Below are 13502 nucleotides of genomic sequence, written 5' to 3'. Positions count from 1 at the left end.
ATCACTTCATTGCCTCTCTCTGCTTCTCACACCGAGCTGAAACATCTTGACCTTCTAAGAGAATGGCTGAGGCATGCAACTTGCATTCTCTTGCAGTAGTGTAGGATTTATCCAGGGGATATTGCTGATCATGTATGATCAAAGCGGTTGGAAAATTGGCGCGTGGTGTGGCAGAGGCGCACAGCACCAGCTGCTCTAGAGGAACACATTATGCCCGCTCAGTGTTTTATACAGCAAAGAACATCCATCTTAATAACTAATGCCGTCTCAGATTCAACCGGTAAGACTTTTCTTTCTTAAAACCAGAGAAAAAATGGTGAATAGTGTGAGATAAATGTAGCTGTTTTCAGAGCTGTGTCTCTTGTTGAAATGCAGTAGACAGAATAAAGCTGATCAAATCAATGGCACTTTTATCTATAAAAATCTTGACACAGATTGATATTGAAAACCAGTGAGTTAGCTGAGAAGATAAATATCATTTTCATTTTTGGTTAAATACAAAGCTGGAGCCAACAGCCAATTTATTTAGCTTCGCACAAATCCCAGAAACAGGGGGAAACGGATAACACCTAAAGCTGACTAATTAATATGTTATATCTCATTTGTTAAATCCATACAAAAACCGAATTATAAAGATGACATGTTGCTGTGGTTTTATGAGCTATTTTGTGAAGGACAATTTTTTTTAGCCGGTAGCAGTGTCTTCCAATCTCTCTCATTCCTGGGCGGCAACTAACACATTTTTTTAATTATCTATTAATCTGTGGATTATTTTCTCGGTTAACTGATGAATTATTTTGTATATAAAACATCACAAAAGAGTGAAAATTACTCATCATTGTATCCTAGAACAGAAGACAATGTCATGAAATGTCTTGTTTTATCTGACCTACAATGTAATGCCAATGAAAGCATTGCATTCCTTAAATTAAATTATTATTAGCCTTAAATTATTTTATTGTTTTATCATAGCCCTATGTAATCCAAAGAATTTCTAATGAAATCTAATGGAAAAGTAGTGGACCCCTGCCTTCGGGATTATGGTTTTTGAGTAGTTAATTTGTGTAACGCATTATTTCCTCCCCTGCAGGTAACATCGACAACATCTTCTCCATAGATCCAGAGGTGGGCTCCATCAGGGTTTCTAAACCTTTGGACCTTCAGCCTCAGGACCAGTTCCACTTGACAGTGAAGGCCACTGATCAGGGCTTCCCTCAGCGCAGTGACATCTGCTCCATCCATGTCCACATCCGCGTTTCCGACCAAACCCCACCTGCCTTCCCTTCGGACGAATACTTAGCAGAGATCAGTGAATTAAGCACCTTCAGAACGCCAGTGGTCACCATCTCAGCTTCCAGTCCTGCTGCACTTCATTATGGGATAGAAAGTGGCGATCCTAACGGGACATTTCACATAAACCCCTATACTGGGCTGATTTCAACACAAAAGCACCTTGATTTTGAGAGCTGTGCCTCCTACAAGCTCAAAGTTACAGCTTCCACCACAGCTGGAGCCTCGTCCAAGACTGTCGTTTACATCTACGTGATTGACGAAAATGACAATGCTCCTGTTTTTCAGCAGAGGGAGTACTTGGGACAAATTAGTGAATCATCTCACATAAACAGCATGGTGATGGGAGAAAGAAACACCCCTCTGGTCATCCAGGCTTCAGATGCAGACAGAGATGCTAATTCTATGTTGGTGTATCAGATCCTTGAACCAGAGGCTCTGAAAGTCTTCAAGATCGACTCAAGTATGGGCACCATCTCTTTAATTTCACCAGTTGACTTTGAGGCCAGGGCCAAATATCACTTCACGGTGCAGGTAAAGGACTCAGGGGAACCATCACTGTATGCAGCAGAGCCTGCCAAGGTCACTGTTCACATCCTGGACCTGAATGACTGCCCGCCACAATTCACCACCCCAGTGTACGAGCCATCCATCATTTTCCCAACTGTCAGAGATACAGAGGTTGTGCGCGTCATGGCCCATGACGCCGACTCGACAGTCTCATACAGCATCACTGAGGGGAATCTTCACAATGCCTTTTCAATTCACCCCAGTACTGGAGTCATTAGCGTGAGCAATGTATCTGAATTTAGGCCATTTTATCAACTGGTTGTCAAAGCCTCTGACGGCCTGTACAAAGACTCAGCTATTGTCATGGTAAATGTAACAAACCTAACAGCAAGTGAGCTTGGATTTGAGCAGAAAGTGTATTCAGCAAGTATTACAGAAAACCTGAAGACAGTCAAAATTTTGGCGGCTCTAAAAGCTACAGGTTGTTATTTAAATGAGCCTCTTTTATATTCTGTGGTAAACCCAATGGAGAGGTTTGCAATTTCCCAGACATCAGGCGTACTTGAAACAACAGGTGTCCCTTTTGACAGAGAGGAAAAGGACCTGTATGATGTAGTGGTGAAGGTACAAGACATGAGAACACCAACCAGAACGGCTACAACTCAGGTCAAGGTTTTTATAGATGATGTCAATGACAATTCTCCCCAGTTTCTAAACTTGCCATTTTCAATGATGATATCTGAAGACTCTGAACCAGGCGATGTTTTGTATCAAGTAACTGCCATCGACAGAGATTTGGGAGAAAATGGATCCATCATGTATTCACTGGAGGAGGACTACGACCTCTTCAGAATAGATCCCGATGTAGGCGACGTGTCTCTTCAGAGGCCTCTTGACTTTGAAGCACTGAACAAGTATGCATTGACGGTCTTGGCTATAGATGAGGGTGAGCCCACTCACAGCACAGTGGCGCAGCTAACTATTCAAGTGAGGAATCGAACCAACCCAGTTTTCCAGACTCTTCTTTATCCGCTGAAAGTCCCTGAAAATGTCCCTCCCTTCACCACCATCTTGCACGTTCAGGCCAGAAATCCAGAAGGCTATCGGCTCATCTACAATCTTGAAGAGGAAAATGCCTCAAAACACTTTCACATTGATTTCAAAACAGGCGTTCTGACCGTCACCAACCCCCTCGACTACGAGAGTCAGACCATGCATGTGTTGACAGTTCGAGCTACTGACTCTGTGACCGGAGCTTTCTCCGAGGCCTCAGTGGAAATAGAAGTGGAGGATGTGAATGATAATCCACCAGTTTTCTCGAAGCTAATGTACAGGGTGAGCATTCCTGAAGGGCTCCCAGTTGGCACGTCAGTGATCCAGCTCTCTGCCTCTGACAGGGACTCTGGCAGAAATAAAGATTTGACCTTCAAGATTGTGAAAACAGAGGGGAATGAGACTGATTTCTTTGAGATTGACCCTCAGAGTGGGTTGATTTTCACAAAACAGGTGCTCGATCATGAAAACACAAAGCACTTTAATTTGAAAATCAAAGCCACTGATAACGGCACTGTTCCTCTTAGTAGTGAAGCCAGTGTCTTTGTAAATGTCACAGATGTTAATGACAACCCACCCGATTTTGTCAGCTCCCAGTATGAAGCCACACTGGATGAAATGGCAAAATGTGGCCACATAGTCATCAAAATCCAAGCTTCAGATCCCGACACTGGCGACCTGAATAACCTCAAGTACAAAATCCTGTCAGGGAACGAAGGCCGTTACTTCAACATCAACGAATCCTCAGGAATCATCTCTTTTTCTAACGTCTGTAAGAGGAATCTGGATCCTTACTATAACCTGACAGTGGCTGTGTCTGATGGGGTGTTTCAGAAAACGGCACCAGTCAATATTGACATGATTAACAGCAACAGGCATAGTCCGTACTTCAAACAGAGCATCTACGAGGCAGAGCTGGCTGAAAATGCAGAAGCAGGAACTCGCGTGATCCGATTAGCTGCCATTGACCCCGATGATGGGCCCTATGGCAGCGTAGACTACACCATCATCAACAAACTTGCTGATGAGAAATTTGCTATCAATAACAATGGGCAGATTGTTACGACACAGCCGTTGGACAGAGAAAACCCAGCCCAGAGAGTCATAGCTATTAAAGTGATGGCAAAAGATGGCGGTGGAAAAGTGGCCTTTTGCACGGTCAAAATTATTCTCACAGACGAGAACGACAACATACCTCAGTTCAAAGCGTCAGAATACCAGGTTTCAATTCAGTCCACTGTAAATAAAGGCTCCCCTGTCATTCAAATCATGGCTTACGATGCAGACGATGGCAAAAATGCCGATGTCACCTACACTGTAGACGAAACCGAAGAAGTCACAGAAGACATCATCGAGATCAACCCTTTCACCGGAGTTGTGAGTGTCAAAGAGAGTCTTGTCGGCATGGAGAACAAGATCTTCAACTTCAAAGTCAAGGCTCGTGACGGTAGCCTCCCGTTCTATAACTCCACAGTCCCAGTCCAAGTCAAAGTGGTTCCTCCTGAGGTCCCTCTTCCGAAGTTCTCAGAGCCCCTCTACACCTTCTCAGCTGCTGAGGACATCCCCATAGGGACGGAGATAGGCTCTGTTAGGGCCGACTCCGACATGCCTCTCATTTACAGCCTGGTGAACGGCAACACAGTTGAAAGCAACAAAGACAAAGTTTTCACCTTGGACAAAGAAAGTGGAACTCTGCTGTTGCAGAAGACCATCGACCATGAAAAGACAAAGTGGTACCAGATAGACGTGATTGCCCAGGGGAACCACAACGGGACCGACGTGGCATCGCTGGTGTCTGTCAGCATCCAGGTCCAGGATGTGAATGATAACCAGCCAGTGTTTGATGCAAGCCCATACAGGGCCTTCCTGGCTGAGAACATGCCCGCTGGAACCACCGTTATTCAGGTGAGGTATCGATTTGGCTAGAGACGGAGTTTAACCGTGTGAGTTATAACGCAAAAGGCTTTTAAAAGAGTCTTTTTCATACACATTGAGGAGGAGTTCTATCTAAATAAAATCCAATATTAACAGTTGATTGATTAATTAGTTGATTCAGTTGATTAAGAAGGGAGCCATTTGCTGTTTTTATCTGCTTTTACTTGTAAACCGCTACATAAATGTAAACATTGCTTGCAAGTCAAAATGCAACCACTAACCGTTGTTTATATTGACCCGCAGGTCACCGCCAACGACCCGGACACAGACACCAATGGTCTTGTAACCTACAGCTTGGAGTCACTGCCTGACGGCACCGCGACCGACATCACCAATGTGTTTTCCATCGATGGCGAGAGCGGCTGGATCACAACAGCACAGGAGACGGACTGCGAGGCAACCAGAGTCTACAGGTTCAGTGTGGTCGCTACAGATCATGGCGGCGACAACAAGCTGTCATCCAGCGTCCTGGTGGAGGTGACGGTGACGGACGAGAACGACAACCCGCCGAAGTTCTCAGACGAAGTGTACCGCGGCTCGGTGGTGGAGAACAGCAGTCCGGGTGAAGTCATCATCTCCATGACGACCACAGATGCTGATGTGTCTCTGGAGAACCGGCTAGTGACATGTTACATCACAGGTGTGTTTGTCTGAATATGTGTTTAGGAGTATGTGCGAGTCAATGGATTTGAGACTGTGAATGTTGTTGTTTTTAAGTCATTTGTGCAGGTCACTAGGTGTGTGTGTGTGTGTGTGTGTGTGTGTGTGTGTGTGTGTGTGTGTGTGTGTGTGTACTCGCCCGTCACCATATTTGCGTGGTCTTATCTGAGAGTGAGCGAGTGTGTCTGTGTTTATCAGCCAAATTACTTTCCCGTTGAAGATTCGCTGCACTGTGGGATTTATCAAGACATTAATGAGGTGACATGAAATATCTGTTAATTGCGCAGTCATAATTTTAGATTACTCAGTCACAGATAAATCACAAAGAAACATAGGTCGACAAGCTGACAAGGCAGGAATACAAACTGGATATCCTGCGGCTAAAAAAACAAAAGAAAAAAAACAAAAACAAAGCCTTGAATTAATGCAAAACTTCTATTTTCCTCCAGTCAGTTAAACTCATACCCTTCTAGAGGAGTTTGCTGTCACAACATTGTTTTTGGAAAGTATAACAGGAATATTGGCATTGGAATTATTAATAAATGGTAGGGTTGGTCTGATGCTAACATTGGCTTGTCAAAAAGAAACAAAAACAGAAGCAAACATTAAAGTTGCCCTTAACCAGAATGATTGATGTGATGATTTTATTTATTCAGGAGTCTGTCTACAATGAGGCTGCCTCACACAACAAAATTCAAAATTCATTGCTGTCATTTTTCATCAGGAACGTTGGCAGGGTTTTAAAAGTACTGAGGTCTGGACTAAATTTCTCCCTTGCAACTCAACCACTTGAGAAAGTTTTGACTAAGCACAAAAATCCCCCATTTCATTGTTCAGTTATATATTCAGGTTTTTTTCTCACAGTTTTCTTACAATGATCTCATTGCTGTTTTAAAGACATCCCCACAATTCACAAAGTAATACAAGAGTCGGCTTTAAAATACCACCATGGGGGGGGGGGGGTAATGTGTTTGAAGTTGTACCATATAAACCCCTCCTCTGATTACAGTTACAAGTCTTGATCTCCTTAGTGGTAGTTTTGATCTACGTTAACATGTCTGTGAATACTACTGTAAACATTTGCCACCGTATTTATGGTAATATTTCCATCATTGTGACATTACCCTGACTTACAATGAACATGTGTTTGAAATTATTGAAAATTTCATCCATTTATCTTAAAATTTTGGCCAAAATCTGAATTTTATTCTGACTGTGAATAAAGTGATCATGCAAGATTTTTTTAAAACAGCAAGAAATTTCAGAACAAACACTAAAACAGTGCAACTTTGTATGAGGGAAAAGTTATATTTTTTTATTTATTTATCCAGTACCGATACCGTAGTGAAATAACCTCAATTTTTGACCTTATTTCTTTTACCTTTTGCTAAAAAGTGTGTATGAAAATGCACCAAACCTTGGATCGACTATAGCCACGTAGATTTTAAACCTTCCATTTATGGAAGTTTTATTTTGATGGTCTAAGTAAAGTTTCAAAGGCTTTTCTACAACGCAAAGAGTAAAAAGTTTGGGGAATCCCTACATCATTGTTATGTGATAGACTCAAGTACAGCTATAGTTCGAAAACTCAGAATTAGCCTTCAAGAGTCTATAGCAGTTAAACTTTAGTGCCTAACATCCCAATCCACTGCAGTAGCCTGTACTAATTCCTTACTTTACTATTCCTTCTAGTGCCGCAGGCTGTTTATGGACAGCAGCACCTAACAAGTGTTATGTCACTGCCAAAGAAAACCCACGCCACAGTTTAACACATTCGTCACAAGACCTGTGTGGCAACTTTTGACAGCTGTCAACTTTCCTTTTTGAGGTTGAAGCATTTATTCAGTGAGCAGAACCGACATGTAGTGGCTCCATCTGCACAGGTCACGTGTCAAACAAGGTGGCTGACTGGCAATGATGCAATCTTCTGTAACATACACACTGATGGGCATATTCAGCAGCCAGCTTCAGCTGTCAACAGTTAAAGTTTTCATTTCAACGATAAAAGTTTGTGAGAAAGGAAAAGAAAACAATGATTGGAAAGTACTCGGGTGAGTCAGTCTAATGTTAAAACATCACCTACAACAGAAAGCAGAAAAATTACTGAATTATTCATCAGGAACAACATGGCTTCAGTACTTGATATCAAAGACTCTTTTGTATCACATAAGCTAAGTGTGAATTAAAAAAAAACACATTATATATACTATATGTACATATACAGTATATATATTACTCAGAATGTAATGTAGTGTTACAAAGACGCTATAACAAAAGCAACAAAGACAAACAACAAATAAGAACTCTGCAGTTTTACTTTTTTGTTTGTTGTTTTTTTGTTCATCTTTCTAGGAAACGATTCGAGGATATTGATTCTATTTTTCACCCACTGGGTGAATTCCTTTTTTTTTTCTTAAAAACTTAAATATGACAAGTACGTACTTAATAACTGTAGCAATTAACACTCTCTCAATTTCCCTTATAATTAGTATCAAGCCAGCATATTTTTAGGAAATTAGAATGATTTTTTCTGGCAAATTATCTAGAAAATCCAGGATTACCTCTCAGTTCTTCATTACTCCTGCAGGTGGGGACCCGTTGGGCCAATTTGCCATCATCCAGGAGGACGAGGGCGAATGGGGATTGATCGTGAAGGAACGTCTGGACCGAGAGACCAAAGACAGATACACACTCAAAGTCACCGCCACTGACGGGAAGTTTGAGGCTCCAGTCACTGTGGATGTCCATGTGCTGGACATCAATGACAACAGTCCACTGTGTGAACAGGTGAGGAGGTTATTTCACCCTTTCGTTCACAGATAAGACTCATCACAGTTACGTTCACTATCACTGTCCAACAACAGCTTGTCAGACACACTCCCATCTGGCAGCAGCTCTGTACAATAGTCCTGTTGGCCACCAGCAACTCTTAAGGGAAATTAAATTCTTGAGCTGTTGCTTTTAATGGAGTAAGCCAAAAAAGGTAGTTTCTTTCTTAATTTATTCATTTATAAGAGTAGTATGTGAAATGTAAGCCCAGCTGAATTATTTTTTTATTTTGTAAAAAAGAATAATAATAATAATAATAATAATTTTAATTTAGAATCTTTTGTAGTTTGTTCCTATTTTACCAAAACTGATCAAGTAATTTCTGTACTTGGTTTAAACAAACTGATACTGTAACACATAAAAAGGCCATAAACTGACTAAAAATGTCAACATGTCATGCTTTCATAGTTTAGGGAACATTAATCTTTGATAAATTATATAGGGACAATGCTGTTGTATGTGGTATTGGTTTATGCCCTATACAGTACCTGTCCCTATACAAATAAACATTGAAATCAAATAGAAATTAATTTGACCAGCAGAGACTTTGTGGTAGATGTGTTGTGGTTAATCTTTGAAGTTCAACTTTAAATTTTATTGTTGTATTTTGCCAAAACATAAAAAATCCTGAAAAATATTTAACATAATTTGGTATAACTGTGAGTATTCATATCTTAATAAATGTTAAAACCTTTTCTGTCTTTTTTTCAGACACCTTTGTCCAATATGACTTTAAAGCTACAGTCATTATTCTGCTCTACCTCTTGATCCACAGCTGCCTAATGCTGCTACTTTGTGGGAACTGTTTTTCTGATGTTGGCTCTATAACAACCATCTGAATTTTAAATTCATCATTCTTTGAAAATAACCTTTGATGTGAAGACTAATCACTTCTAATGTAACTCTAACAACAATGCTGACCACCTCTAAAATGTTTTAATATCACCTTTTCTCCCTTCATTACTGTAAACCCGAGCCCTGTTGCTGGTTTACCGCTCGCAGCTATATATCATTTTATTTATCCAGCTCTCAGTAGCTTCACCTAGAAAAGTGCTATGCAAATGGAGGCCTGATTATTGTTATTATCCTCCTGTTCCAGCTGGTCTACACAGAGGTGGTGATGGAAAACTCGCCCTCCAGCATGTTTGTGCTGAAGGTTTCAGCTTCAGATCCGGACGTGGGAGCTAATGGCCAGATCTCCTACACCCTCCACGGCCCTGACGCAGACAAGTTCCATCTCAACCACAGGACAGGTATGATGGTGTCTGTTTGGGGTCAAAACATGAGCGCACCCTCCAAGTGAACTGCGCTGAGTGTTTGAGTTGGCGATACCATCGGCGCTCTGCAGCAGCTACTCACAGAGGCTCTGTGCTGACAAGAGCAAAAAGCATTTCTTTTGTCATTAGTTATTTCCCCTGTTTTCAGAGGCACCTCACTGACATCCATCACACTTTATTTCTGTCATAACATCTTCGTCTCATTTCCTCAATGCCAGCTGATTACCTGGAGGATATCAGAGAGTTTTAAGCCGCACTAACAGAGAGGTTGTAGAGACGGTAATGTTACTCATTCAGTGGCTCGACACTTTGGTACAAATATCTTGACCGTTATTTGATCCCAAAGGTTGAAGTAACTTTTCAGTCAGCGCCACCAGCCTAACACTTAATGATTGGAAACATGTAAAACTAAAGACTGAATTTATAACAGCCTCACCTTTACTTTGACATTCATGCATATACAGCAAGGAAGCATGCTAAACAACAGCAGTCTACTCATCATTGTTGGTAATGTAGTGACAATTTAATATTTGGTGAACTGGTGAGCTAGCCGCTAACATGATCGCAAACTGTGAACATGGTAAACATGTTAGCTCAGGTGCTAACAAGACAGTAAGTTACCACAGAGTTTATTCAGGAAACACTTCTGTCCCATTTACCTCTGACTCACAGACCATTCATCTTTTGTGGGGCTGTTCTCTGGAAGAGCAGGGTTACATGACATGAAGTCTATGATGCAACACAGCTAACAGGCTATGATAGCATCCGTGACGTCCTTGTTGAATATTGAAAAAATTAAGGAAAATGTTGTTTGGACACATTTTGTACATTAATATTCAGTTCTCTTGTAAGTAAAAGATATTTTGTGTACTTGTATACTCTTCCCGCCTTTCCCCAGGTGAGCTGTTCACTCTGGCTGTGTTGGACCGTGAGAGGGAGGTTGAATACAACCTGGTGGCGAAGGCGACGGACGGTGGCGGGCGGTCCTGTCAGGCAGACATCCTGCTGATGATCCAGGACATGAACGATAATCCGCCTCGCTTCTCCTCCAGCCACTATGAGGTCACTGTGTTTGACAACACGACCATCCGAACGCCCATCGCTGTCATATACGCCAAAGACCCAGACACTGGTAGGCTGCTGTTGAGTTTTACTAACACTAATGTGTTGTAATTATTGCCTGCCCAGGGATTTTAACTCTTAACCCTGGGACTCTTACAGTCTCTCCTACTTATTAGGCACTAAAGGAAAGACCATAAGGTGGATTAATCAAAGTGTTTGTCTTGTTTGTCTTCATGATACCAAGCGAAGTCACGCAGCCTCAGGGTTAGGGCTTCAGTATGCCCCGGACAGCATGCCTGTCAGGTTGTCGACATATCAAGATAGGGCTTCAGTTTTATGTTATTATAAATAATATATATATATATATATATATATATATATATATATATATATATAGATATAGATAGATATATATATATATATATATATTATATATATATATATATATATATATATATATAGATATAGATATATATAGATATAGATATAGATATATATATATATATATATATATATATATAGTATATATATATTATTATTGTTATTATTATTATTATCATGCTGTATTTTTTTTTGTTTCATGTTTCTGCGTGTCCATATTTTATGTTGGTTCGAATGCGTGTGCTTTGGGTTGTGTTTTCATGGTGAGTATGTGAAACAGTGTGTATAATGTGCAAGTTGTTTAATGAACCAAATGGAACCAAACAGACTAATAATAGTAATTATGTTCTTTATTTTTAAAGCATTTTACAAAACTCAAAATGTGCTTCACACAGGGTAGCAAATTAAAAACAAAATCAAGTTACAGCAGGGCAGCAAAATAAGTTCAAAATCATATGATAAAAGACAAAAAAGAAAAACCAACTCCAGTGATGTAAGATAAAAGAAATGATGAAAAGGGGATTAAAACTGAATAAAAACACAAACAAAATAGATTAAAAACTCTGTCAAGGGTTTAAGAAGCTCTGCTCTGGTGGAAAGGTGAAGGCTTGAAAACAAATGTCATGGAAATGTGTCAATTAATTAAGGTCAAGAAAAGAGTTTGAATTAAAGAAATCAGTTTAGGATCACTATTACTTGCATAAAGTTTGTTCAAGTGTTCAGATACAGACTTTAAATTCTCTTCTCACATTAATGGACCAAACTCCTTGTTCAGTTCTGATTCAGTGTTTGTTTCTCTCTTTCATCCTTGTTCATTTATCTTGTGCTCACTCCCTCGTGACTTTTCTTTCTTGTATTTTTCTCTTTCCTGTGATTTATATAAGCCGCATGTTTTGTAGCCCCACTTTTACAAATTTGTCATTTTGAGTCTTTTAGCAGACAATTTGATCTCACTGTCTTTTTAATCACGTCATGTTTTACCACTGAACAAATACAAAACAAATCTGAACCAGTCTCTCATGACTGAAGTGAGCCGGCACAGTGTGGTGCAAATTTCCGCTGCACTGTTTGAATGTTTTATTAATTTGTTGCCTTTGATGGTTGGTTAGTTTTTAAGTGTCGGAATAGTTAAGTCAGATAAAAGTAAAGTAAAACCGAGACTTTCTTCATTGGAAACAAGTTGTAGAGCTCAGGCAGAGTAGGCGTGTGTGGTGTTTGATGTGCCAAAGGATGGTTTTCTCACACACACACACACACACACACACACACACTCACGCACACATACAGTATATTCATTTTAAGTAATTTATACAAACAAACACATGTATTCACACTTGGATAGTCAGAGTTCACACCTAGCTGGATCAATAAAAATGCACAAAGACATCTACGAATACAAATATTCTGCCCATACAAAGACTGGTACACACCTACACAGTAAAGATAGACAAATTCAGACAGGTAGAAATTCACACACACATTAGACTTACACACACACACACACACACACACACACACACACACACACACACACACACACACACACACACACACAGTTGGGTAGGGAAGCATGAGCAGACAGAACAGGTGAGCCACTCCTTCAGATGTGCAGCAGCTTGTCCTCTTTCTTTACACCGGCAACTTTTCCCACAGAGAACAATGACGACTTTTTTTTTCTTTTTCTTGGATGTTTTATTTGCCAAATAAGTTTATCAAGAACATTTTGACACGTTGGAAAAGAAGAGAGTGAAGACACAAAAATACACAAAGTGCGTGTTTGGCAAAAGGTTAACAATCTGTTCATTCAGATGGTTTAAATCTGAAGATTTGAATGTAACACTGAGAAATTTGCTGGTAGATCTGTATGTAATAAGATAGATTTGTATCATTATCATTCTTTCCTCGTTCATTCAGAGTGAAACTTGTCTGAGCAGTTATTGTTTTTCAGAATTAGATTTCTTTTTTGGCGTTTTGCCTCTTGAGCATCAGGAAACATGAGAAAAGAGAGAAACCATCAATAACATGATGCATGAAGTTAAACCACAGCTGCTCTAAAAATCAAAGATTTGAAGTTTTGACCTTTTACTGTAGCGCCATCTTTAGGCCAATTAGTTTGTTAAACTCAGTACAAAACTCCATCACCCCCCCCCCCCCCCCCCCCCCCCCCACGGCTTCTCACTGTCAAACCACCTGTTTGTCGAAGCTTTGTCTGAGTTAAAAATGTTGACCTTTAATCACGGCACTCCAGTGAGTCTGTGTTATTATCCGAAAACAGAAGTTTCCAAACGTTTTATCTTGTAATCACAGAACAAAACCTGACAGACTACATGTTCCTGTGAGCTGCAGGGGCGTGTTTACACTATTTTTAGCAGGGGATCAAGTAAAGGCAATGATTGAGGCAATAATCATTGCTTCATGGTTTTTCTCACCAATAATAATAAAAAGGCAAATTTTTGCATAATCAGAATTTTGGTGAACAGTTTAGGTAATTATCACAGGTTGGAA

The 13502-nt window shown here is 40.3% G+C and overlaps 1 protein-coding gene across 2 annotated transcripts in view; it reads left to right on the top strand.

Moving 5' to 3' along the window:
- The window catches only part of fat2 (FAT atypical cadherin 2), a 104934-nt gene that overhangs the window by 40756 nt on the left and 50676 nt on the right, over window positions 1–13502 (top strand). For both annotated transcript variants that reach the window (XM_056383333.1, XM_056383331.1), the window contains exons 11-15: window positions 1091–4758; window positions 5032–5428; window positions 8036–8235; window positions 9377–9530; window positions 10453–10686. In XM_056383333.1, coding sequence (XP_056239308.1) covers window positions 1091–4758; window positions 5032–5428; window positions 8036–8235; window positions 9377–9530; window positions 10453–10686 — 4653 coding nt within the window. The remainder of the gene's footprint in view (window positions 1–1090; window positions 4759–5031; window positions 5429–8035; window positions 8236–9376; window positions 9531–10452; window positions 10687–13502) is intronic.

The sequence above is a fragment of the Seriola aureovittata genome, chromosome 8 (genome assembly GCF_021018895.1).
Source record: "Seriola aureovittata isolate HTS-2021-v1 ecotype China chromosome 8, ASM2101889v1, whole genome shotgun sequence".
Taxonomy (NCBI): domain Eukaryota; kingdom Metazoa; phylum Chordata; class Actinopteri; order Carangiformes; family Carangidae; genus Seriola; species Seriola aureovittata.
Note: the sequence above shows the minus strand (reverse complement) of the source record. Positions and strands in the feature narration are given on the sequence as shown.